The 27,936-nt window shown below is 45.4% G+C and overlaps 1 protein-coding gene and 1 non-coding gene across 2 annotated transcripts in view; one reads left to right on the forward strand and one right to left on the reverse strand.

The window, feature by feature from the left end:
* Nucleotides 1–1,587: 1,587 nt before the first annotated feature.
* The window catches only part of STOX1 (storkhead box 1), a 53,542-nt gene continuing 27,193 nt past the window's right edge, over nt 1,588–27,936 (reverse strand). Inside the window, exons 3-6 of the mRNA XM_056850517.1 lie at nt 23,651–25,997; nt 3,305–3,623; nt 1,988–2,083; nt 1,588–1,872 (exon numbers count right to left, since the gene is read on the reverse strand). Of these exons, the coding sequence (XP_056706495.1) occupies nt 1,588–1,872; nt 1,988–2,083; nt 3,305–3,623; nt 23,651–25,997 (3,047 nt within the window). The remainder of the gene's footprint in view (nt 1,873–1,987; nt 2,084–3,304; nt 3,624–23,650; nt 25,998–27,936) is intronic.
* TRNAT-GGU (transfer RNA threonine (anticodon GGU)) lies at nt 20,360–20,431 on the forward strand. Its single transcript has one exon. It is a non-coding gene; the product is annotated as a tRNA-Thr (tRNA).

Below are 27,936 nucleotides of genomic sequence, written 5' to 3' on the forward strand. Positions count from 1 at the left end.
AATAGCAGGCGTGATGGGATTAGGTGTGGGATGCTACCCAACAGCTGAGCCTCGGGACTGGGAAGCGGGGTGTGTGTGCAGAGGTTAAACTGCCCTGCGCACGTGCCCAGCCAGCTCTGTGCAGCCCCACCCGCCTCCCAGCTGGCCATCGGGGCGGGGAACGCCGGCTCGTGCCGTCCCAACGCGCACGCGCCCAGCCGTCATTCGCTCCATAAGACAAGATTTTTTCTTGTTTTCCTTCTCTAAAAACTAGGTGTGCAGTAGTAGATTATAGAGTCTGGTAGCACCTCAGACACTAATAAAAGAGTTTCAGGGCATAAGTTTTCCATAGTCAAAGCTCCCTTTGTCAATATACCAAAGCACCGAAGTCTCACTCAGCAGTCCCCTCTAAAGTGAGTGAGGTAGGCCTGTTTATGGCATCACTCTGTCTACTAAATGCATGTTTCGGGATTCCTGCCTATACAAAACAGAAAACTGATTATGGCTGAACTCTTGCCTTCAGCTTCAAAAATACATGCTTGAGGTTAAAATGTCTTAATAAACCTGCAGCCTAATCCTACTAAAAGGAGCAGCTGCTAGAATACATTGATGTTTGTTCCTAAAAGCATACAGAGTTTCTGAACAGCCACTGTGGTGGTGGTAGAAACTATCACCAAGCCTTCATAGAGACCCTGAACCTTCCTTGGTGGTCTTCCATGCAAATACTAGCCAGGGCTGATGTTGCTTGGTTTCTGAAATCTGATGAGATCAGGCTAGCTTGGGATATCCAAATCAGGGCAACAGTCATTGAAAACAGCCACTGAACTGTATTAAATCAAGGCTGTTGAGTTGCTTAACAGTAGAGAATCTCCTCAAATGGACAAAAATAATAAGTATTTTTAATAACAGAGATCAACATGCTTCAGAAACATTACCTCTAATCTTTACAACAAACCTGTACTATTCTGTTGCAGCTACAAATGACCCTGAATCCAATCCAAGTATTTCTGTAGATAGAATAAATTCAAGTGCTTACAGGTAGCACAAGTATTACTGTGAGAAACAACATGTCCGTTACAGTGCAATCCTAAACGAAGGCTGTTACCGCACTAGGTATTCCCAGCGATGTATCAAGAGTTTGGAAATGTTATAAAAAACATCGCTTTAAAAGGGTTTTTGGATGCCACGGCTAAAAAAGACGTCTTCACAGCTAAAGGGGCCAAACAAAGTGCGAACAGTATTTTTTATAAGTTTCAAACTCTTAATACATCGGTGAGAATACATAGAAAGTGCGAACAGTATTTTTTATAACATTTTCAAATTCTTAATACATCGCTGGGAATACCTAGTGCGGTAACAGCCATAGTTATACCCTTCTAAATCTATTGAAGTCAGTGATTAGAATGGTGTAATGCTGCTTAGGACTGCAGCTACACATGCCTAAAGTGTAATGGAAAAATGCAAATTTCCCTGGAGCATATATTATTAGTAGTAAACTGCTTCTATTATTTATAGTCTGCACTTCCCTGCCTTATATCTCCAGCAGTAGTTATCTGTTGCAGCAAAATTAAAGAAGAGTTCCATGGCATTTCAAAGACTTAAGACCATTTATTCCAGGATAAGCTTTAATGAATCAGGGTTCCATTCATCAGATGCACTGTGAACATTCTTTAGGCAGATGCATTTGAATTCAAATCTACAAACATAAAGTGTCATCTTGAAGCATACAGAGCACTCCTTCTCTTCCAAAGGGCTGGGAGAGCCACTTTTCCCTCTTCCGTTAAAACAGGGATGGTTCTCCACCCCTGAGTTAAAACAAGGTACACAAGGCACCCAGCAGTACTCCTCCAGCTGCTCCTGCAACACTGGTGGCAGCTGACACACCTGCAGCACCTGGGATAAGAGATCAGAGAACACCGTTACTGGATGGAAGCCCTCGGGTCACCCTCATCAGCAGGAGGAAACCTTGGCTGGACCTCCCCCTTTGCAAGTGGCAGACATTACATACCAACTGACTGCGATACTGCAACAACGCTCCCAGCAGCCACTCCTGTTCCGGTAAAACCCAGCACCCCAGCAACTGCTGGGAGAGCAGCTGCAGCCGCTGTAGTACAAGGAACACAGTATTAGCTATGTCTTAACAACCCATTCCCACCTGGCCCTCCAATCATACATAGGATTCCCTGGACAGCTTACATCATAGCAGAAGAGTAAGTTACCAGCCAATATGGAACTCCTGTAATTAGCAGTACAAAATCCTTTAAAAAAAAAAAGTTTGGCCAATATGGATTTTAGTTTTTTTTTTTAAAGATTTTTATTTATATAATTGGAGGGGTACAGAAAAAAAAGGGAGGGGTAAAACGTTATATTTATAAAAACAATTCAACATTATAAAATAAACTCAGTTGTATACAACAAAAAATTATTGGTCATTTGTGATATATTATAAAACATTTTCTACGTTAAAAATAATTGCAAAATATCATTCAGTTATTCTACTTGTGTCATATTAATGTTCTATTATGTGAAAATCCGGAATTTACTTAACAGTTAGTTAAAACATATAAAATAAAACATAGCCTATTATAAAAGGTTAAGCCAGCGTACTTCATTCAATTAGTTGCAATTCATATAAGTATAGAATGACGCCCACTTATCATCAAATTGCTCTGTAGATTCACTGAACGTTAAATTTAACTCGAAAGTCATCTTAGCCATACTGGCATATTCCAACAGTTTTTCTTTCCAGTCTTCTATTTCGGGTATGTGAGTTTGTTTCCAAGTTCTTGCCAGAACTATTCTGGCTGCAGTTGTAGCATATTTGAAAATGTCCTGGAATTTCAAAGGCAGGTTTGGTGGCACTATATTAAGTAAGTAAAATTTAGAGTCAAATGTTATCTTGGTATCTAACATCAGCTGAAGTTCACGATGAATTCTTTTCCAATATATTTGTAGTTTTGGACATGTCCACCAAACATGGAAGTAGGAGCCATCCGTGTCTTGACATTTCCAGCAGGCGCCTCTTTTTCCGGTCATCTGGGAAAGCATATTGGGAGTCAAATACCATCTATAAAATGTCTTATACCAATTTTCTTTCACTTCTTGGCATACAGTATATTTCATTTCGGAAGTGCAGAGTTTTTCCCATAAATCCATATTGATCATTTCTCCAAAGTTTTGCATCCATTTTATCATATTGATTTTCACTTCTTCTTCTTCTGTATCATATTTCAAAAGAAGCTTATAAATTTTTCCTAAGTGTGTCCTGGGACGGGCTCAGTGCCAGCCCAGGACTCGCCCCGGGGACCCCCCCCTCCGCACTCACCTCCGGTCCGGCGGTGGGTGGGGCGCGAGACGGGAGGTCCCCACGAGCCGCGGGACCGGGCCGACGGCTCGTGCCCCCGAGGGCCGCGTTAGGGGGGCGAGGCAAAGCCCCGACAGGCGGCACCCGGGCGGCGACCGCGGACGGGCCCAGCGCCTCAGCCCGGCCCGATGCCGCGGCGGTGGCCGCGGCAGGCAGAGAGGAGGCGGGGAGGCGCGCCGTCGCTGGGGCCCCCGCTGGCTGGCCGTGCCGGCCTGGAGAGGGGGGCAGACGCGGGCCCGGAGAAGGGACCGCGCCCAGACAGGGGCGCGGCGGCGGGTCCCTGCAGGGAGACCAAGGCCAGGTGAAAACCCCGAGCACGGGAAGAGCACGGAGGAGCAGCCTCCGAGCTCCCTGGCCTGCTCGGGAGGAAGGAAGGGTGAGGGGTGGAGCCGGAAGTAGGCAACCTCCTTATAAGGTAGGAGAGGGACGGGGCTGGGGGATATAGGGAGAGAGGGAGCGGAGGCCGAGGAGGAGTGAGAAAGCCAGTGGTGGGTGTGCTGCAGGGCTGGTGCAAGCTCTGCAATCTACCACGCTGGCCGACACAGCAGGCGAGGACAGCTCAGACTCGCCTGCTGAGTGGTCTGAGGCCGAGGAAGCTCCTCTCGAACGGATAGCAAGGGCCTCAACGAGGGCCGACCCCCAGACCCCGGTCCAAAGTCCTCACAAAGTGAGAGTCGTTTTTGGATATTGTCTGCTCAAATTCTGTTAGTTCACGGAATGGCCGGGGGTATAAGCAATCTTTTTGTAAGTTAGACCTCAGTTGTAAATAGGTCAGCCAATTCAATTTTTGAAATTTTTCTTGAAGTTTAATCAGGCTCTTAATTTCTCCTGTGGGCTCTATCATTTGATTGTAGGTAAAGTGAACACCCGGTTTCAGTGTGACATTATCATGATAAGCTTCGATTGGCGACATTATAGATGGTGGAGAAGGACTTATTCTCTTTTTGTATTTTTTCCACACTTTCAATAACGCTATTTTAACATCGCAGTCTTCTGGTGCTTTGTCTTTTTGAATTTTTGTTGTAGAATCCCACAGCGCTTTGTGAAAACCTTGTCCGAGATCCGCTCGTTCTAGAATAACATGTCTAGATTTAGGATATTTTATCCATTCTGTAATCCAGGTTAGACAGGCAGCATGGTAGTATAATTTGAGATTGGGTAATGCCAATCCTCCTCTTTTCTTTTCGTCTTGTAGCACTTTAAATCTAATTCTCGGTTTTTTCCCATTCCAGACAAATCGATTGATTTGTTTTTGCCAACTTTCTATTCTGTCAAGGATGTCAATCGGCAAAAATTGAAATAAAAAATTCAGTCTAGGAAGTACGTTCATCTGGATTTTAGTATTTGATTTAGAACTTGATTGGAAGTGTGGTGAAGCAAAAGGCACTCAGCTATGTAAATGGTGTGAGTGTGAACTTGTCCAATGATTTTGGAATTCAGTCCATAATGTATATGTGTGTGTATGGCTTTGTGCAGGCTATGTGACATATTTTTAGCAGATGTATACATCATGATTAAAAAATATGGCATATTACTTAGGAATTTAATTGTAGCAGCTGGCCTACATTAGCTCAGGTATACAAACAACTCTAAAAATAGAGACCTTAGTTAGGGTTTGGTTTGCAATTACCATGGATAAGACTTATAAATATATGTTTCCCTATGCGGGTTAACTGACAAACCGTTTTATATTGATTTTGCTTGTGAATTCTTGTAATATTAATTTTAAGCAAATGAACACAGCTTAGTAACATCCCTGTTAGGAGGATTTCTGAGTGGCAGGCTTGAGGTTCATCTTTATCCTCCTCAATCTGAGGTGGAAAAAAATCAGGTTCAGCCAACACTGCTTTCCTTTTTCCCTATGGAAAAAAATCAGGTTCAGCCCACACTGCTTTCCTTTTTCCCTATATGGTTCATATAAATGGGCATCCATAGGGACACTGATTGGTGCATCACCTACCTATTTTTTAAAACAATATTACAATATCTGTAATACCGGGGAGTATAACCCCATCCAAGACAGGAGAGGTCTCGAATCCCAGGCCGGCTTTCTACGAACCCAGAGAACTTCTGCCTTGTCAGGACTGAGTATCAGCTTGTTTCCTCATTTCTGACTCCAAGCTCCAGTTCAGAACAATAGCAGCATCCATGGAATTAGGTGGGAAAGAAAGGTAGGGTATCGTCCGCATATTGATGACACCACAGCCCAAACCTGATGACCTCTCCCAGTGGCTTCACGTAGATACTAAATAGCATTGAACCCTGTGGAACCCCACAAGTCAATGGGCATGGGCCATAGGAATCCCTCTGAGCCCCCCCTGATAGGACTCAATTTTATCGAAGGCCCTGATCCAGCAGAAATAGCAGGGTTAAATTCTCTGTCTGGTTCTCGATAGAAGTCATCAGCCAAGATGACCAGAGCAGTCTCTGTTCCAAACTGTCTTGAAGCCATATTGAAATGGGTCCAGAAAATCAGTCTCTTCCAAGAGCCCGTGGAGCTGAAAAGCAGCCACCCACTCAAGCACCTTGCCCAAGAATGGAAGATTGGAGGCTGGCCAGAACTTCTCCAGTATTTCAAGAGGGTTTTGTCAAAACGGGCCAGATCAGTGATGTGTTTCCCACAACCACTATACACATATAGTAGATATATACACTTCTTGCAGTTTACCAGCCAATGAACTGTTGGCTGCCTTGTGGCCAGGACTAACTTGCTCAGTCCAGTTGTCCAGAATTTCTGCTCAGTCATTGAGCTATCATGTGACTCCAGCTATCACCTGGCTGTCACTTGGATCATTGCAATCTACCTCCTATGTGCAGTCTCAAATGTCAACAGTGTTTCCTTGGGAGGAGAAACCTCAGGAAGCGTGTGTTTAGATCAGGCATCTCACCAGTTGGCTCTTGGCTTTTCTTCTGCCAACAAGCATCATCCCCCCTTCATCTCCACCCACCCCAGAGGAAGGGGTTGAACACTGACAGAAGTTGTCGGTTTCCTGGCTGCCATCATGACAGTGCAGGGAAATTAAAGAGCATTTCATGCATTCTGATTTGAGCATTTTAGAACTGCTTTTCTCCCCGCAGGGACCCAAAGTGGCTTACCAAAGGAAAGAAGTTCCGTTTACAAAGAAACAAACATATCTCAGTGAGGAGGGAACTGAGGGAAATCCTGCTGGCTCGTTGCAGCAGGCTAACAGCAGCCAAGGTCTTACTAAGATGACTTCCACTTCCTAGGGTGGTGGAAAATGCCATCAAGTCACAGCCCAATTTATGATGACCCCTTGGGTGTTTCAAGGCAAGAGACATTCAGAGGTGGTTTATCATTGCCTGCCTCTGTGTAGCAACCATGAATTTCCTTGGTGGTTTCCCATCCAAGTACTAATAAGAGCTGACCCTACTTCGCTTCCGAGATCTGAAGAGATTGGGCTAGCCTAGGCCATCCAGGTCAGGGCCTCCTTCCTTTTACCTTATAGTATTTTCCTTCCCTGTGTTTCCAGGTAGCCATAATTCTCATTCTTGTATTGACAGTAGATATGAAAACACACAAACTGAGATTTTTAAAGCTCTAAAATAAGGATTCTCAATGGATAATCTGAAACAAAAATCCAGTGGCGGTTTAATGCAGCAGCTCAATTGAAATAAATGTTAACTCTTTAAGGTGCCACTAGCCTTTTGTTTTATTTACCTATTTTGACTAAAACATGAGTTACTGCTTTGGAATCCAATGCTACCTGTGTTTACCTGGTTGCTATGGCAGCAAAATTCCAAGCTGACCCAACTGATGCTAAAGGCGGCTGCAGGTTCCAGGGCTGTTCTTTGACTTGCTGGACTTCAATCCTGGTAGAAGCGCTTTCTGTTCTCCTCTGCCGATGGCTCCTGGTTGAGCCAACATTTGCTGGTACCTGGCTATGGCTGAATTTTCATTCTTACCTTTGCCATGGCAGCAAAGGGCTACTACAAAGCAAGTATTGAGTGTGAAGCCTCAAACAGCTCACCAGGGTTGAAGGAGGAGTCTGAAGTAGATATGAGCATGGGGACACCATAGCTGGGCCTCCCATTTACTCACCCACAACAGGGAATTAGTAGTCTCCAGCCCCAATTTCCCACCCCCAAGAAATTCAGAAACAGGAGAAAAAAATGGCCTTCGCACAATGATGCACTAAGAATTTCCCCTAGTCTCCATAGTAAAAACGATACTAGGGGTGGCAGCCTAGAATGCTCACTGAAAGCAATGTCACATCCTTCCCAAACTCTGCCCTCCCCAGGCACTGCCCCCTCCCAACTCCTACAATTTGCTCAGAGTTGGAAACCCTAAGATGTTGAGAAACCCTAGACAGTTTGGGACAAAATCTCAAGCACAAGCAAGATTTTACACCATCAAAAAGAAAACAGGTTGCTTACCTGTAACTAGCCAGCATGGTGTAGTGGTTAAGAGCAGAAGACTCTAATCAGGAGAACCAGGTTTGATTCCCCACTCCGCCACATGCAGCCTGCTGGGTGGCCTAGGGTTAGTCACAGTTCACTCCCACCTTCCTCACAAGGTGCCTGTTGTGTGTATTATTGGGGGGGGGGAGTTGGTTTTAAGCCACTTTGAGACTTCTTTTGGTAGAGAAAAGTGGGATGTAAAAACCAACTCTTCTAACTATTGTTCTTTGAGGGGACATCTGTGAATTACACTGATGAGTTTTGCACCTGTGTTGAGCTGTGATTCAAAAAATGTTTAGAGCTTGCTTTTAGGTGTGAAAGAATCCCCCTCAGAAACACAAGCATGGATTGCTCTAAAATTGAGGGAGTCATGCTGCAGCAACTTAAAGGCATGTGTTGAGGGGAAGGAGAGAGATTTGTGTGAATATACCACTCAAAGAACAAGTTACAAATAAAAAACCTGTATTTATTTCTTAATGGTTGCCAGATGTCACACTGATAGGCAGAGACTAGCAGGCTGACCAACCTGTAAGAGGGTAAAGGTGCATCAGCCCTAAACCAGACATCAGCCCTAACTCATACACCCGAGTGTCATAGAAAAGAGCAAGAGTCCAGTAGCACCAGATACAGCTAGAAGTGAGCTGTGGCTCACGAAAGCTCATACCCTGCCAGAAAATATTCTTGTTAGTCTTTAAGGTGCTACTGGACTTTGATCTTTTCTACTACTGCAGACAGACTAACACGGCTACCCACTGTGAATTATCCGAGTGTCATGTTTAATGAATGCTGGTGGCTGGGCCAAAGTGTGACTTAGCATAGTTCTTAGAGGTACCCCTCTAAGGCTGAAGTTGTTACAGTTCTCATGGTCTTTATGGGAGTGGTTTAGGAGCCAGTTTGTAGCATAGTCCTGTTGTCTGGGAAATACATCTGTCTCTTTTTAGGGCCAGAATAGCAAACAAAGAGACCTGTGTACTGACACAAAGCAGCAATTATATCAGCAGAGAAGAAAAGGACACTCCTGATGTCTACTGAGTGCAGAGCTCACTCTGCATCTCTAGATGTGCAAGGAAAGCAGCTCTGGACTAGATGTGGCATGAGGTGGAACCCTGATACTACCTTTGGGAGAAACGAGATATATAGTTGCAGAAACACTTTGTCCCAATGAAAATGGAGGATCATATCTCAGAAGAGGAAGATTGGATGTCCTTCTAGCAGAACAGATTTCCATCACAAACACCATCTAAAAAGTGGACAGCTGTCACAAATCTCAGTGGTTTGATGGCTTTTCCTTCAGATGAGTGATGACAAGCTGCAGATCTCATACGGGGAAGAGATTGAACTCAAGGATAGAGCCAAAAAAGACCTTGAAAGAACTGCTTCACTACAGAACAGCAAACTTCCTTGTGTAAGTGGTTGAGATGAGATGGCAAAGGTGACAGCAGTGTGCCAAACTTACAGGCTGTAAGTGTAGTATGGAAGTCAGTGTGCAGACAAATAGAGCCCAACCATGCTGGAAAGTGAAAGTAATGAAAAACTTGTACTCATCACAGGGTTGTCTGGTGGATGTTTTCCTCATGTTTACCATGACCACTCTCAATGTCTCTGGGATTGACCAGTCAGTTAAATCCTTCAGGCCACTAGGTGCAGGACACCTGAGTGCAGGATCCTGCTTGTCGGGCTCACCCTTCCCCGCCAAGGATGTCCGCCTTGGAGAGGGTACTCCCCAGGAGGCTCCTATTCTAGCCAAAGTGGGCATGGAGATTGGAGCCATGCTCCTTCGCCACTCTCCATTGTCCCAGCTTCTGCCTCACCTTTACTCTCTATCTGGGCTTTCAGGCTCCTAGGCTGAGGAGCAGAACTGAGAAGAAATATCAACCAAACACGAGAACATAAGAAAATCCATGCTGGATCAGACCAAGACCCATCAAGTCCAGCAGTCTGCTTACAGTGGCCAAACAAGTCTTCTAGGAAACCCACAAGCAAGACAACTGCAGCAGCATTATCCTGCCTGTGTTCCACAGTACCAAATATAGATCATTTCCACATGCATCACTTACCCCAGATTTTCCACATGGTTCATCTGTGAGGCTTGAAATCAATTTCCACAATTTTTGTCATCATGCCTCCATTTCCAGCATTGTTTTCTGTGTTCCCATATCAGTTTTATCCTGTTCGCACTTTCCCCTGAAAGCGATGTTTTCAGGTGGGGAGTGTCACGTCATCCGTTACTTTGCGGGTGATTGTGCTGGAGGCTTCCCCCACATCCCACTACTGTTCGTTTTTTTCACACATGTGCCCCAGCAAAGAAGTTGGCACAAAATGGATGCCCCAATACTGAAGCTCAATCCACCATTAGGGACACACACACACCCCTCATAAAACAAGTGCATTTGTGTCTCATTGGCACTTTTTCCATGTGTGGCAATGAAAGCCCAGACCCCCCTTTCTAAACCAGATCTCTTTAATCAGGTTACTTTTGATGCCACGGAAAACACAAGAGAATACTGCAAACATGCGCCCCCCTCCCTTCTTCAGAAAATTATTGAGTTCTATCAAAGAATAATGTTGCTTTCACTAACCAGAAAAGCATGCAAGATTATAGTAGCGTTATAACATTGAGGGGTATTTTTTCCTGCCAAGAGCTTCATAGTGGATTATAGCAACTTCACAACCTTGTCGCTTTGTCTACCAGGGAGCACTTCAAGAAAGAAAAGTTCTTCTTGTGCCTGATTCCAGGATACAGCCATACAATTAGTGGATCATAAATGTTCGAGGTTGTCTTCCTTTCATTATCGATCTCCTCGTTGGTTCCACTCAATATTTTATCAGCCATATTTGTTAGTTACCTTTTATTTTTAAAAGTCATTTACTATAAATGCTGATTAATGATTAATATGGTTACATTTAAATATCCTGACCCTTTGAGATTACCCTTAGGATTCCACATAACCCTTGTAATACAACCAACATACGCACAATTACATCTAAAACCAGTATTGCATAGGATTATAATTAGACAGTTGGCTCAATATGGGTCTTGTTCCCACTTGACAAGGGAATACTGGTTCTTCAAAACAAAAAGTCATTGACGTTTCTCATCTATATCAGTGAAGGCAAGTATTATGTATATCTCTTAAAGATAGGTAAATCACAGAGATCATTTTGCTGGGGTAATGGCCAAGGCTCATCCTGAAGCATGAACTGTGCCCCTCTTCTTCTGAAGAGCCTAGAACTACTTTTTCCCTCCTTCAAAAGCGAAACACGGCACGAAGCAGGACTCCTCCAGTTCCTCCTAGAGCTGCCCCGGCAACATAGGTAACTGCTGACATACCTGCAGCACCTGGGATGAGAGATCAAAGAACATGTTGCTATGATGCAGATCCTCAAGTGTCAGACTCAACATGGGGACAGATCCCTTGTTAATTCCAAAGTGATTATTGGTTAGACATACCAATGGACTGAAGTATGGCAACAAGGCTCCCAGCAGCCACTCCACCACCGTTGGCAATGGCAGCTGCTGACATCCAGCTTGCAGCTTTGCTTCCAGCTGCAATTCCAGCTCCGGTAAAACCAAGTACCCCAGCAACTGCTGGGACAGCAGCAACCATCACTATATTACAAGAAGTGCAATATTAGAGACTCTGTGTTTAGTACATTTCTATCTTGCCCCGTTAAAGTGCCTTTGTGTGGCTCTTTTCACAGCTCCCACCTATACCAGTGCTGTTTTCCTTACCCTCTACTATTTTTCCCACCCCAGAGGGCTTTTTAAAAACAATCAGCAATTGACTCATTGCTGCAGCATTACAACGCTCTACCCACAAGTTCCTCTGGATTCCCAGCTTTCTTTTTTTTAAAAAAAAATCCCAACCCCTATTTGTTATGGAGATATAAGGATCTCTCTGCTATGAAAAGGGCTAGAAACTTTAAAAAAATGAAAACTGGCAATTCAGAGAAACTAGCAGATTGATCATTTTAACACTATAGCAATATGTCGACTACCAGGTTTTTTAAAAAAAACTTTCTGGTTGCAGAGGGAAATGGTAGCAGCACTGAATTGAGGGAAGGAAAATGGGGAGGGGCTGCCACATGGATACTCCATTCCTGCTGTGATTGTCTCCACACTTGCAGAGACAATGTAAGCAACAAGGAGAATCCTTGCCTCGCAGAAGCAACCCTGAGTGATCTTAACAGTCCTGAACTTAGTTGCCTGTTTAACTAGCCGGTCATTTGTGCTCTGAACGTCAACAAACTAACTTTTGTAAAGCTGCCTGCTCACCTGGAAAGCAATCCTTGCTCAGAACAAGTGGCCAACAATTGACAAGCTAGCAGTGGGCAGATTTCTACCAGGTGGTGCATCACACCTCTTCTTGAGCCCATGATGCCTACTCCTTTTTGTTCCCTTCTGTTGAGTTCTATCTTGTGTTCTCTCATAGTTCTCTCATAGTTCTTCCGTTGTTTTACATTATATATTGCATAATACTTGTTATTTTCATATTGTTTATCTCCCCATACCGTTCAGAATAGAAGATTTGGTTTTTATACCCCGCCTTTTCTCTACCTTAAGGAGTCTCAAAGCGCCTTACAATCACCTTTCCCTCCCCACAACAGGCACCTTGTGAGATAGGTGGGGCTGAGAGAGTTCTGGGAGAACTGTGACTAGCCCAAGCAGGCTGCATGTGAAGGAGTTAAGAACCTGGTTCTTCAGAATAGAGTCCGCTGCTCTTAACCACTGCACCATGCTGGCTCTCAATATTTAATTATGGACTGTTTTAGTCTCAGGAAGCTGTTGTCGTTTCAGGCACCATATTCTAGACACGGTATCTTTGTGTAAGCATGTTTTTATTATATTTATATTATAAATTGCGATATTGTTTTTATTCTCAAGTTGTACTCCACCTTGAGTCCAGCCTTGGCCGGGGGAGGGCGGGATATGAAAGACTGAAAGAAAGAACCTGGAGCTTCTTAAAAGGAGTGTGAAAATAGCTAATGGCTTGTTGGAATTTTTGAAGGGGCCCTGCCCTGCACAGAGTACGGTCCTTTGAGCCCAAGCTGAGATTGGGATGGAGGAGAAGAGCAAGGCTGGCTCAACTTTATTTCTTTCCCCACTGAAATTGATGAAGGTAAAGATAAGCTGTGTCAGTTCAGAAGTCCTGTTGGCAATATCAAAACCAAATAGCGTATGAGGGCATTTAGAGGTAATAAACTTACAACTTACCCAAGCCAGCTGCAGCCCCAATGGCAGCCCCAGAAGCACGACCAACAACGACAGCTATAGAAAAATATTTGAGCGAGACATTTGAGATATGAACACGCTAAGCTGCAAATGCTTCAGCTAGCAAGGCTGATGTTCACCAGATCTCAGGCCATGGGTACTTTCTGAAGCAAAACTGCAGCCAATTCAGACTGGGACACACAGACAGAAGGGTGCAAGCCATTTTGGGTCCCCATTGGGGAGAAAGGTGAGATATAAATAAATAATCTTTCACCTTTTCCATTTTATTAACCCATTATCAGCCCTGTCCCTGGAGAGGACAAGGAGAACCCAGTCCCTACTCTTTCTCACCCATCTGTTCTCCCCTCAAAGGGTCATAGCGTTGGGGGGGGGGTTTCCAATTTTGATTTGGCAAGCCAACACAATAAGGAACAGTTACATCCCTTCCTGCCCTGTACCAATATGAAAAAGACAGCAGCCACCCCCCACCGCAATTTACTGAAGAAAAAAGTTAAGGAGTTGTCTTGCACAAAGCCAAGATTCTACATCTCTCAGAGTAAGAAGCTTTTTGCAGCTTTGTTTCCCTGCCCTGTACCCATTACCAGTATAAAGGCACAGACATCATTCTAAGGAGAGGAGTAATAACAATGCATGATGATTTCCCAATGCAATCCATGTAACAGCTGACACAAAAATGGGGGAAATCACAGTCACATTACTATTGCCCAGTAGGTACAGACCCCCTATTCTTGACCAGCTGGTCAAGGGAGATGATGGAAAAACATGCAAGAATGTAGGCTGTCAACTCTGCTGTCATAAAAAGGTCAGTGCTTGTTATTTTGAGATCTACTCCAAAGGAAAGGCAACAAAACCCGCAGCAACTTTGTGGAGAAAGTGTATTAACACACACTATTAAGCAATCCGTCAGGGTTAGTGGCTGCTATGACAGCATTCCTAGTGTAGTCCTAGCTTCTCTCAAATTTGTTTTGCACCCCATCAATGCCTCTGATGCACCTGCTTATGTGTGTGTGGGGGAGAGAAACTGGTTATGGGTCACAGGTTTAGTGTGGAAAGTGCCATCAAGTCACTGCCGACTTATGGCAACCTTGTAGGCGGGTTTTCAAGGCAAGAGGTGAACAAGAGATGGTTTGCCATAGCCCACCACTGCGTAAAATCCCTAACTTCAGTGGCGGTCTCCCATCCAAGTACTAACCAGGGTTGACCCTGCTTAGCTTCCATGACCTGATGACATTGAGCTAGCCTGTTTTTTCTATGTTACAGGACAGAGGGTAGGCCACTATTGGATGAGGGAAGTCAAATCTCTGGTCGATCCCACCAAGAAGAGGGGGTTTGAATCATGATGATAGTTCTACTGTTGGCTATCTGCCTAAAGGGGATTTGGATGTATTACTGCAGTGGAAGAAATGATAAAAGTATCCCCTAAGATCATTTACCCTAACCATATATACACTGGTGGGAAGGGGGAAAAACACAGGAGGAAAAAACCCCACCCAAACTGTATTTTAGATGGACGAAAACTGAAACACTCACCCATTGTGGGGGTTTTTGTTTGCTTTTCTCTTTCACCTTCTGTGGGCTAAGCTGTGCATGAGACAAACAAAACAGTATAAACTGAACTCAACTACAAAGCCAGAGGACGCAATGTGCGCACCATCAGTGGGAGCACAAGGCCATTACAAGACTAAACAGAATTGTGTAACACAAACCAAGTTTTATGAAAGAAAACACAGAGGGAACAGGTCAGTTGGGAGATTGAGGGAAAGCAAGTTTTTCCTTGACAAGCTTAAAGAAATTGCAAAGAGGCTAAAAACTCACTTAGGCAAAAATCACTACTCAGAGACTAGCCATCTCAGCCCATTTCCTTACACTGCTGACTTCTACATGGGCTCTGGTTTGGGCTTCAGATACAACAGATTATTCCTGAGCTTTCTCACAGCTTTGTCGCCCATCCATCGTCTTTCTGCAGTTTCTCCGCGATCTCCCTTTGGTCCATTTTTTCCTGCAAGCACACAGCCCAAGTGCAGCATCTGCCTGCCACGTGGAAGATAAGAATGCTCTCCAACAGCCTCCACCCACGGAGGCGCCATTTTCTCCACCCTCTTTCCCCGCAGACACCGTTTCTTCTCTACCACCTCCAAGGGGCTTTTGGGGCCCTTTTTAAACGAAAGCTGGCCATTCATGAGACCTAAACGATGAATTGGTATAGCACCATAGTGATCCAGCTATTGCTAATTTAAAAAAACAAAACCACAAGTCTCTAGCCCTTTCCATTGCTCAGATTACACCTCTTCTCCATTGGGGGTTACAGGAAACTACAGGGGATCACTATGTCAAAGACCCCATCTAGAAGACCAAACAGAGAATAAAAGCAGTCCATTAAACACTCCCCAAGGAGAAGTTTCATATAGCAAAACAGAGCATATGTACTCAGAAATAACACTGCTTTCAATAATGGACATATGTGCCGAACCACAGCCTTTATTCACGCTCCAGTTTAAAATTCTTTAAAGTTCAATTGCAGCTGCTAAAACGCAAGCTTTCTTCTCACTTGAGGAAATCTTGACCCAACAGAAGCCGATTCTGCACAAGTCTGAAGGTTTGCTTTGGTTGAACCATTACAGGACAGTCAAGAGAAAAAGCTTTTCCCACCAGGGAAAAGCAATCTAAAAGAAAGGTTTGTAGAATGCAGACTACATGGATTTCCCCACTGTTAAGGAAAAGGACATAACTGAAGAGGCTTTCAGTAAGGGGTGGGTGGGCAAGCCTGTTTCACAGCCTCTTGCTTAGATGCTCCACCTAAACCCCAAATTCCAGCCAGGACTGGGAAACGCAGCCTACCCCAGCCCTTCTCCGGGCAGACAGAACGAAAGGCAAGCAAGGCAGCTTGCCAGGCAAACTGTTCCCATACTCCAAGAAGCCAACCCAGGAAGCAAACATTCTCTTCCACTTTTCCTAAAATGAGCCTGCTCTCTTGGCTTGACCTACTCCATCAGTTCCAACCCGTTCCTGCCCTGCAAAGCTGTCCCGCAACAGAGGAAAGACTCCGGTAAGCAGCCAGACCTCTGCTGCATCCTGCTCTTCCCACTACACACTCACCTCCAAAATGTTTCCCTTCTCTACCTGTCTTCTGAGGGGCTAGGTTTATATAGGGGGAGAGGCTAATAGCAGACAGCAGTCGACACCAATGAGGCAGAACAGTTGAGTAAGCAGGGCATTGCATGCAGCATTGCCATCAGACAAGCCACGCCCCCCCCCATTCCACGCAGGAAAAGCTTGCCAGAAGTTAAGTTTCGGCTTCCCAGCTCTCCATCGGGCAGTTTGGGGAAACGAAAGAGAAAACTAGGAGGTGCTTCATATTGGCTTTCAACTATGTGTTCTGTTATTTTAACCTGTCCTTGCCGGGACAGGGTAAAGGCCGGAACGGGCATTAAACAAATAATACCGCAGCAAAAAACAGTGGCATGCCTTGCAGGGGCTCCAGAACTATATTTCAGAAATCAAAATGCGGAGAGAGCGTGCATTTATTAACCCTTTCCAGGCCAAAATGCCTCTGGAACGGCACAAAATGGCCCGGAACGGGCATTAAACAAATCATACCGCAGCAAAAATCAGTGGCATGCCCTACAGGGGCTCCAGAACAATATATTAGAAATCAAAACGTGGGGAGAGAGTGCATTTATTAACCTTATCCAGGCCAAAATGCCTCCGGAACAGCCCGGAACGGGCATTAAGCAAATCATACCACAGCAAAAAACAGTGGCATACCTTGCAAGGGCTCCAGAACAATATTTTAGAAATCAAAACGGGGAGAGAATGTGCATTTATGAACCCTTTCCAGGCCAAAATGCCTCCGGAACGGCACAAAATGGCCCGGAATGGGCATTAAACAAATCATACCACAGCAAAAACAAGTGGCATGCCTTTCAGGGGCTCCAGAACAATATTTTAGAAATCAAAATGTGGAGAGAGAGCGCATTTATAACCCTTTCCAAGTCATAATGCCTCAAAAAACGCCCAAAATGGCCCGGAACAGCCATTAAACAAATCATACCGCAGCAAAAAACAGTGGCATGCCTTGCAGGGGCTCCAGAGCAATATTTAAGAAACCAAAACACAGAAACAGCATGCATTTATTAACCCTTTCCAGGCCAAAATGACTCCGGAACAGCCCGGAATGGGCATTAAACAAATAACACAACAGCAAAAAACAGTGGCATGCCTTGCAGGGGCTCCAGAACAATATTTTAGAAATCAAAACGGGGAGAGAACGTGCATTGATTAATTCTTTCCAGGCCAAAATGCCTCCGGAACGGCCTAAAATGGTCTGGAACAGCCTGAAGGGGCATTAAACAAATCATACCACAGCAAAAAACAGTGGCATGCCTTGCAGGGGCTCCAGAGCAATATTTTAGAAATCAATATGGGGAGAGAACATGCATTGATTAACCCTTTCCAGGCCAAAATGCCTCCGGAACATCTCGGATAGGCCCAGATCAGGAATTAAACAAATTATAATTCTGCAAAAAACAGTGGCATGCCTTACAGATACTTCAGAACTATATTTTGGAAACCAAAAGGATGGCGGATCCTTCATGCGAATGTCCGCGAAGGTATCTGGGAGTTGCCAGTGCAGCGACGCTGGCCCTTGCCCTCGCGACCTCTTTTCTGGCTCTGCGGCCAACGTGGGAGCTGTCCAGCCACTGAATCTCAGAAGCGCCTCTTCAATGGGCTCCCACATCCCTCCCCGGGGTTTGGGATTGCCATGGCAGCCCCCAATCCATCCGCTCCCCTGCCACCAAGACAAGAGTCAGGAGGCGTTGCCTTCAGCGACAGCAGTTTTATTGGGAGGCAACGGGCCTTGGAGAGTGGGAGCACAGACATGAGGGGGAGCAGGTAGATGTTGGGGAACGAGGTGCCCTTCCCATGGATCCGTGCCTACCCGCCCTACATTGGCATCACCAGTGGCAGTGAGGTATCAGTCCTCGGTGCTGGCAAGTACAACTGCCATGCAGCCACCCATCTGAACACGTCGCGCCTTCCCCGATGTCCAGCATGTCCTCCGTCATCCCCACATAGTCCTCCTGCCACCCCCTGTGCCTATACAGGTGGGAGCCCTCAATGGCTGCACGGCAGCTCCCCCTGGGCCTCCACCTAGAAGCCACCTCATGCACCGGCTGCTCCCAGCGCTGGAGGCCACAGATTGGCAAAGGGGGCAATGGGCACTCACGGCAAGAGGGTGGCTGCAAGCTTTGCCTTTGAACCAAGGGAAAGGTGGTCCCCCTAAAGAGGGGGGTAGGTCTGCCAGCGTCCAAGCTTGGAGTTGCCACACGTAAGCCAACGCACTTCTGCTCGGCGGGGCAGGGGCTGACAGATAGTTCCGTCTGCCCCATTTTTTACTTGGGTCTGCCTTTGAGACTCTAGCCAATGGGGCGAGACACAGGAACTGCATGTCAGGCCTTTGCTGGTTGCTTGACATGAGTAGGCCAGCCTCTGGCTCCATGTCAAGACCTTGGTTCTCATGCCTGTAAACTCTGTGTACAATTTCGTCCATCCTGTTTTCCACAGCTGTGTAATATTTACTCTACGCTTCCTGGGAAGACCTTATCTCAGTTTTGCCTCGCTTTGTTTTACTTTCACAGGCTAGAGTGCTTTTAAACATGTAACCTGCCAATATAACGCCATTAGCAGCCTTCTTCTGTTTGATGACAGTCAGTTCTTTTACTCTACCTTTTTGCTCCTAATAAAGTATTACTGCTTCAGGACTACCTGCCTGGACAAGTTTGCTTATGGGATGCTAGGGGTAGATGCCTGATCCTGACATTAGGCTGCTAATCCCTTTTTTACCTTAATTTCAACGGTCTTCGGGCGGCGGTGTCGCGTTCCCCCCCCAACGCCATGGCGGGGGAATCGGAAGACATTCGGCACCTCCTATTGGAAGCAGCCGAGCGGGCTGCCGAAGTGGCTGAGCGGACCTCCACTGAGGAGGCCGAGCGGGCTGACGCCAAAGAAGCCGAGCGGCGTGCATGGGAGGAAAATGAGTCGCTTGAACAGCTTTGGACTTTTCGTTTGCATCCATTCACCTCAACCACTGAACGTCCTTTCGGCTTTAGTCCAGTCGCGTCATTAAGAACAGCACTACTCGTACTTGTCCTCCGCTCTTCCCCTGTAGTTGATTGAGTGCCTTCTGACCTAGGAGTTTCATCTTCCAGCACTATATCTTTTTTCATTTTGGATTGTCTCATCATAGGGTTTTCAAGGTAAAGGTTGGTCAGAAGTGGTTTACCATTGCCTTCTTCTGCGCAGTGCCTGTTCTCTTCTGCTGATGTGGCCATTGATCCCTGAAGTGGGTGGACGCATCTTTGTCTAGTGTCTCAGCTGTGACCATTCCATCTTGAGTGATTGTGCTGGGAGTCTAGTCTCTTGTCAGAGTCAAGACCCCATACGGTATTGCTCCCAGCTTCGCTGACACATACAAACCCCCTCACCACATTAAGGTGTGCATCCAAAAGGGGGTAGGAAATAGGCCAATGAAATGCACCACAGGTGACACTCTGCTTGACCTGCTGCCCTTACTAGTCTTCTGAACAACCCAGTTTCTAGAAAACTTGGCTTTGTACCAAGGAAGTAGGTAATAATTTAACATTATCTAATAATAATTTAACATTATCTAAATAGTGATGACCTTCAATGCCACTGTGTCACTACACAGAAGACCACTTGATGAACAACAGTTACAGGTAAGCGCAACCCTGTGTTACACTGCTGTGGCAACGATCCTAATTCCTTCCATTTAATCTTCTTCCAAAAATGAGGGGGAGAAATGAAAGGGAAGGTCAACGGCATGATGAGTATTGTTAAAGAGCATGGATGATCTTAACCAGAGCAAGCACCATGGAGTGCCTTGAATATGGGAGCTTTGGGGGAACAACACAGCAAACTGATCTCTGGTTCTTGAAAATCTTCACTGTTTGTGTTTGTTAGTCAAGGCTCCAAGGCTTGTGGCCCAGTTACTTGTGGCCAGGTCTGGACTGCAGGACAGCAGAAAAAGCTGTCTATTTGCCTACAGCATATGCTTTACAAATGGCTGAAGGTAAGTGGATTGAGAATAGCTTTGTCCATTGCTTTTGGGGAGGGGGCATAGCTTAGTGGTCAAGCATCTGCTTCACATGCAGAAAATCCCAGGTTCAACCTCTGCATCTCCAGTTAAAAAGGATCAGGTACCAGGTGATGCGAACAGATCTCTACCTGAAACTCAGGAGAGCTGCTGCCAGTAGACAGTATTGACCTTGACAGACTGATGGTCTGACTCTGCATAAGACAGCTTCAGGCGCTTTCTGGCAAGTGGCCTAGTAACAAAGATAAGAGGGGCTGTGGCTCAGTGGTAGAGCATCTGCTTGGTATGCAGAAGGTCCCAGGTTCAATCCCTGGCATCTCCAGTTAAAGGGACTAAGTGTCAGACTTCTCATTGTCCCGGCAATATTCCAATAATCACAGGCACTCAGTAGTTATGTAGCAGTAACCAGTGATTTATTGTAATTCCAAGGAGCATTAAGAACATCTCATAGCTCTGGTACAAGCACAAAAACTCGAATGACCAATACCTTCCCATAGGCTCCTGTTATAGCCGGCACAGGATCCCATCCCCCTCATGACCCGGTGGTTTCTCTTCGCCCCCCTTCCCAGGCCTCCAGTGTTATCTGTGCCTCTCAAGATCACTCTTCTGCAGGGCTATGCGAATTCTTGGAAACCTACACACACACACACACACACATTCTCAACTCTCACCCGGAATTCAGACTACAGGGATTCAGATTTTGATCTGATTACCATTACAAATAAATCACTATATGCATCATGGCAGGCATTGACAGAAACAATCCTGACATTAGGGAAGTAGGTGATGTGAAAGACCTCAGCCTGAGACCCTGGAGAGCCGCTTCCAGTCTAAGTAGAAAGTACTGACTTTCTGAGACCCCTGACCAAGGGTCTAATTCAGTATAAGGCAGCTTCATGTGTTCATGTGTGCTCAGGCAAGGCTTTTTGTTCTGGTTGGCTGGCAACCATAGCTTCCAGCCTTAAATATTTTCAGGCCAGCATTGCTTGGGTCTAAAGGCCACCATGAAGAATGCACAAGTCATTATTTCAGTAATATTATAAGCATTACCTCAATAACTATTAGAAGGATTTCCATTTTAATATTAAAAAGTTTATTACAAAGCTTCCATACATTTTAAAGGAGCATATCATGAATTCAGCTACTTCTTTAACATATTTGTAGCTTTAAAGATTTTACAGTAAATATATTAACAATTTTACAAAAAATTCTCAGATGTTTGGTAAGAAGGAGGGGATTAAACATTCATGACTGGAGTCAACTGAAGCAAGGAATTCCGTGTGAGAGCCCTTCCACTCTGTATTGTTTTCTCTATGCCTTCTAAATTCATCAAGAAACTTCTTCTTTTTTTCAGTCCTTCCAAGATGGCAGAATTAGCAGATGCTAGGCTTTGTGTTCTAGAAATAATGATTTGGTAAAAGAGAAGATTCACTAAGCAATCCGTTTTTCCACATTCCAAAATTATTCCTTTCCCCCAAAAGATAGCTGGAAGCAAAATCACTGCTTTCAAATAAAATAGTGGCTGCCTCAACAAAATAAAGTAGCCCTTCTTTGGCCTAAAGCTGAAGAGTATTATGTAAACTGAAACATATCTTTCACTTTGAAAGTGCTTCTTTTCAGCCAGGAGCATGTGCATTCTTCTATTTTAAATAACACAGGAGTTTAGCAACACCGCAAAGCTTAACAAAATTGATTCCAGCATAAGCTTTCATGAGTCAGCATAAGCAATCTTGGAATCAGTCTTTCAGGTACCACTGGACCAGTTTTATTTTGCTGCTATCGACCATCATGGCTACTCAACTTGAATTATCTTCTGTTTTCATGTCAGCCAACTCTTGAACAATACAAATGACACAAACCCCCCCCCCATACCCTGGAGCCTAGAACCCACAAGACTAGTCTATACTCCCTGGTGTCTTGTCCTGGCTGGGCTTCTGGCTCCCTTGACAAAACGCTAATGCACCTCCACCAATGTGAACAAGGTCCGGCAGCTCTTGTACCCTTTGGCATCTGGCCTGCCTGACCCTCCGTGGCTTGTGGCACTTAACAGGGCCTCCTACCCCTCACCTTTCCCACAGCTATCCCCTTGCACTGTTCCTGCCTGTCCACAGTTCCCAGCAAGCCTTGCCTGCAATGGCTGAAAAGGCTGGTGCTCCTCCCTCACCTCTGCCTCACAATCCTGTACCTGTTGTCCATCCCCACCTACTGGACTGATTTTTCTTTGCCCTTCTGTAATATCTGAGTTTCCAGGCCTTCATCGTCTCTGCTGTTCCTGAGCAGCGGAACACACATGGACACACACATGATGCTGCCTAATGCTGAGTCAGATCTTTGATCTATCAAAGTCAGTATTGTCTACTCTGACTGGCAGCAACTCTCCAAGGCAGAGGTGCTAATCATCACCTACCACCTGATCCTTTTAACTGGCAATGCCAGGGATTGAACTGAGGACCTTCTGCATGCCAAGCAGATGCTTCAACTCCCGAGCTACAGCCCCTCCCCCCAAAGCCACAGTGGCACTGGACAGGAAGGGTTCCTTTCATGAGCTTTGCTGTGGTAAAAGCACTCTCCTTAAAACATGTGGCCTCAGGCAGTCACCTAGACTTCTCCTCTTTTAGGTTCTTCACACCATACTGGATTTCCTACAACATGCTTTTCACCTTTCTAATTTGGAATTTGAGAGGCAACATCAGCCTAAGGCTCACTCATGAATGTATTGTGCAAAAAAGCCATGAACATTACATATGTGACTTTTTTGGATAGCTTTAGCTGTGCAGTTTTGATAGCAGAGCATGCTTTTGTCCTTATCCTTCATGAAAACCATGTTAAAGCAATGTGAGCACATCATTCAAACAATCATTAAGAACTCCTGGATCCAATGCATTCCAAGGGGAAAATCAAAGTGAAATTTGCTGCCAGAGGATGAAGTGATGGCCACAAACATTGATGGATTTAAAATTGGATTAGACAGATTCATGGAGGAAAGGGGCCGCAGCTCAGCAGTAGAGCATCTGCTTGGCATGCTGGTCCCAGGTTCAATCCCTGGCATCTCCAGTTTAAAGGACCAGACAGTAAGTGATATGAAAGATCTTTGCCTGAGACCATGGAGAGCTGCTGCCAGTCTTAGACAATACTGACTGTGATGGATCAGTAGTCTGCTCCAGCAGTGTAAGGCCGCTTCCTATGTACTTCATGAGTAAAAGTCTATCCGTGAGTCTCCACATTCAGAGGCTGTAAACCTCTGAACACCAGTGCCAGAAGGCAACACCAGAAGGTCTCGTCCTCTATATCCTGTCTGTTGGCTCTCCAGGGCAACCGGTTGGCCACTGTGTGAATAAGAATGCTGGACTAGATGGACCACTGGTCTGACCCAGCAGGGTTCTTTTCATATTAAGCAGGGTTAAGATGCACTCCTGAGAAGCCTGTGTGAACTGAGGGCAGGAGCCTGCTACACAAGTAACCTTATTTAAGCATTGCCTAAATGCCGCATTAAACAATGACTAAGTGTTCAGGGGGAAATGCCACTAACATGTGCTCTTACCTTGGAGAATCTATTCCACTGTCTCCTGTTATGCTGTGGCTTCCTGTCCCTTCCAAGTGGTTTTGTTCACGCTGGGGACACTGATCTACAGCGCTAGCCGCATCGCCAAATGTCTGTGGCCTTTCCACGATGCTCATCTTAACTTCTCTGCCTTTGAAGGGCAAGGGCAAGGATGCCAATTTCCCGTCCACTTCATTTACTGACTCCTGCCAAGTTCTGGCTTCCGCCTCATGCAAATCACAGCAATTAAGCACAAGAGTGTTGGCGGTCTCCGGCGGTTGCCCATGTCCACCAAGAGCCATGCCCTCTTCATGGCTTTTGTAAATACCCTTCGATGTCTGGTGGACGACACAACTCTCTCCTTCAAAGATTGTCTTCTGATACTCTTTGGAGCTTTTGTTTGACCTAGTAATGCTAAAAAATTCATCCCCTTCATGCCCCCAAGAATCAACCTGGTCTGTATCAGTTCCATGCCCTGGGAAATGAGAATTTATACTCCTGCTTCTTAACATGTCATTGCCCTGTTTGCATTTGATGTCATTTTGCCTCCCTGGGTCTGAAGAACTAAATGGAGATTGGTTGGACGGCAATTCAGACACTTCCTTACACAGCTGCTCTTCACTATCACGATGCAGTGAACTGCAACCATCAGCATCCTGCCCTTTTGGGTATGGAACTGGCTTGTCGTAAGAGCATCCTTTGCATTGGGGGTTAACAGATCCATGCCATGTGCTTGCATTGCTCGACTGTAGCTCCATCTTTAAATCCCCGTCACGTCTCTGCATGACAACATTTTCAGATGGTTTCAACTGGGGAGCAGCCTCTGTGTCGCTGGGAAAACACACACTTCTTAACTGGCCTGAATTCTGATCCTGTAAGCTACACAGGCCAGCTTTGCCACACTGGTGTGCACGACTGGAATCTTGTGGAGACTTCATTTCTGATCCATCCAGGAGGGCAGCGTAGGTTTTGGGGCTTGGTCCGTTATGTGAATTATGTTTATAAGCCATACTTTCTCCCAAGGACCCATATTCGCCACCTGTTTGTAAAGCTCGGTACTGTGAGCGATCAGAGTGTTCAGCACAGTGGTCTGCAACATAATGGAAACTGGAACAATCAGCAGCCAGATGTTCCTTTCTGTCACCTTCATCACCACATTTGATAGCATACCACTGTTTTGTTTTACAGTCTATAGTTTCTGAGGAGTCCAAAGAGTGGGACTGTAGAAAATTCCTCTCCAGTCTAGGAACTGCAGATTTTACATAGTCATATTTCCGACTTTTATGTCCTTTTGTGGATTTATTCCCTCTACGAAGAATATCTTGAAAGGGATTAGTAATTTCCTTCTTGAGTATAAAGCATGCTTCAGCCTCTGTTGCATTCTCACACAGTTGTTTATCACAAAGTAAATATTCATTTGTCATACAGGATGATGGATGTTCTACACAGTTTCCCAGTTTGCCATTAGCTGGTATGAGGTCATCCATTTTAAAGTCTCTTGATGGTTTACGGACCTGTTTTTCTTTGCCAGACTGTGCTTTCCTGCGATGCTTTGCAGCTTTGCTGTGTTTTTTCCTCACACACCCTTTGGGAAGATGTTTGTGCTTCACAGTCAACACTTCTGTCGATGTGCCTTTACTGATATATTTTTTCTCTTCCTCAATTTTCCGCATCAGAGCTGTGTGTTTAATTAAGTTGTCTACTGTCAACACAGGGTTGATGCGTTTGATGATTTCATGCTCAACATCACGTGGGATCTTATCCAAACTATCTTCATCCCTGACTGGCCATTCTTCAGGAGGGAATTGGGCAGAAAATGAGCAGTATACTTTTCTAGGTTTTTCTTTTTTAGAAGTGTTGCGCCAGAAAAAATTCAGTCCAAACTTTTTACCCTTATCTTTTTCCTTTGCTGAATGCGAGGAGTGAGAAGTTTCACAAGAACGGCTGCCGGGGAGTGTATTGGTGGCTGGATTTTGAACCGATAATCTGGATTCACAAGACCCTTTTTTACTTTTCCCATTAACCTTATGGCTTGACAGCTGCTGAGGTTCACCCACCCCAGTATGGTCGGGGAAACAATGACAGGATCTGCAGTGGGAGGCAACAGGAAAATCCTCTTTCACAAGCTCTGTAGAGTCCTCCATGCTTACAAGGTACGTGATAGATGACTCCCGAGGGCCAACATCCTCTAAAAGGACCCTCTTGTTATTCTTCACAGCATTATTAGAGATAAAATAAGTATTTGGGGTCACTATGAAGTATCCTTCCCCAGTATGGTAGATCTTCCGTTCTTTAATTAGTATTCCAAGCGTATTGTATAAAATGTCATGTGTGGGAGTTGCAATGCCTAAAATAGTAACAATAAAAATATGTTAACATTAGTAGTAGTAATATTTCTAGCCCTGACCTGGATGTCCCAGGCTAGCCCGATCTCATCAGATCTTGCAAGCTAAGCAGGGTCAGCCATGGTTAGTATTTGGATGGGAGACCACCAAGGAATACCAGGGTTGATATGCAGAGGTAGGCACTGGCAAACCACCTCTGTTGGTCTCTTGCCTTGAAAACCCTAAAGGGTCACCATAAGTCAGCTGCACTTGATGGCACCAGTCCACAAGCATGCAAGTGAGACCCAGCCCTGCTCCGAAGCCAGGAGGGAAAATGTTTCTTCCGAGGGAAACCCACTCTTTCCAGCGGGGATCCTTTGCAGCTCTTCAAATCTCTCTCTCTTAAGAGCTTGGGAGGGGGGGCTTTCTCTCTGGATGCTGCCATGCCCTCATAGGCTTTTAACTCCCCTTTCCAGCTTGATGACAGGAAGAACATCAAATAGGGTGGTTTCGGTAATGCTGGCCACAGCAAGGTGGCACAGGTAAGGGATCCAGGCAGCCTCTTTATATCTTAACACAGGCTTTGTTCTACTAGAACATCTCTACAGTGTACACAAGCTACAGAAATTATACTGCAGATACTAACAAAAAAATAAAAAACAGAAACCTAGCCCAACTTGGAATCTAAAGTCCCTGGTATCTGGCTCTTCCCTCTGACCTGGAAGAAGCAAATTTATTTACTTCATTTATATACCACTTTTCTCCTCAATGTGGACCCAAAGTGGCTTACATAATTCTCTTCCATTTGATAACAATCCTATGAGGTAGGTTAGGCTGTGTGTGACCCAAGGTCACCCAGCAAGCTGCCAGGGCAGACAAGGCATTCGAACCTGGGTATCCCTGATCATAGTCCATCCCTCTAACCACTACACCATGTTGGCATAGTGTTTGAGTGCATGCATCATTCACACAGATGCACTCTTCCATAGTCTCTCTCTCTCTCTCTCTCTCTCTCTCTCTCTCTCTCACACACACACACACACACACACACACACACACACACACTCACACTTAAAAGATAGCTCCTTTTCAACTCTCTCCCCAATGTGTGTAGAAAGGTCCCGGGCAATCTAGGTTCTGACTGCATGGGCCTGCCAGAACTCATCGGCCAACAGACAGGTGTTTAGGCATTTAACAGACGGATTTATCTTCCCTGCAGGTTGTGAAAACATCGAGCTCTAACACAGAAACATAGAGCTGGAAGGTACCTCAAGGGTCATCTAGTCCACCCCCCTGCACAGTGCAGGAAATTCACAGCTACCTTCCTCCCACTCTCCCCTCCTCTACAGCTGTGAGAGAAATGAGGATTTCCTAGCCTCCCTGTTGCTATAAAGATCCGTCCATCGCCACATCAATGTCAACTCTTCCTAAGATAAAAGGCCTTGTCCTGCTCCTGAGCCATGACAAGAACTCCCAAATCAAAGCATCCAAATTAAGATCTCTGTTCTCTGGATCATTTCCCTAGATTTTTATATAAATTGGGAGTAACTAGGATCTTATGCAGCACCAGAAGAGTTCTGTTGCATGAATGACAACAGTCCCTCCAATCCACCAATATGGCCTTCTATGACCCCCAAATCATACTCCAGTGGATCAGTAGACTCTCTGGAACACCATGGGACTTGAAGGAGGGGGTTGGAGTGAAAGGGGAGAACTGGCAAAAATCGGCCTCCTCCTAGTCCACGAGTGGAAGTATAGCACAGGCAGAAGGGGAATGTAGATGGTGGTGGCGGAAAGTGCCGTCAAGCCACAGCTGACTTATGGCAACCCTGTAGGGTTTTCAAGGCAAAAGGCATTTGGAGGTGGTTTGCCATTGACTGCCTCTGCATCGCAGATACTTAAGTTTCTGAGAACTGATGAGATCGGGTTAGCCTAGGCCATTCACTTCCAAATACATTTTAT

Source organism: Euleptes europaea, chromosome 5 (assembly GCF_029931775.1).
Source record: "Euleptes europaea isolate rEulEur1 chromosome 5, rEulEur1.hap1, whole genome shotgun sequence".
NCBI lineage: Eukaryota > Metazoa > Chordata > Lepidosauria > Squamata > Sphaerodactylidae > Euleptes > Euleptes europaea.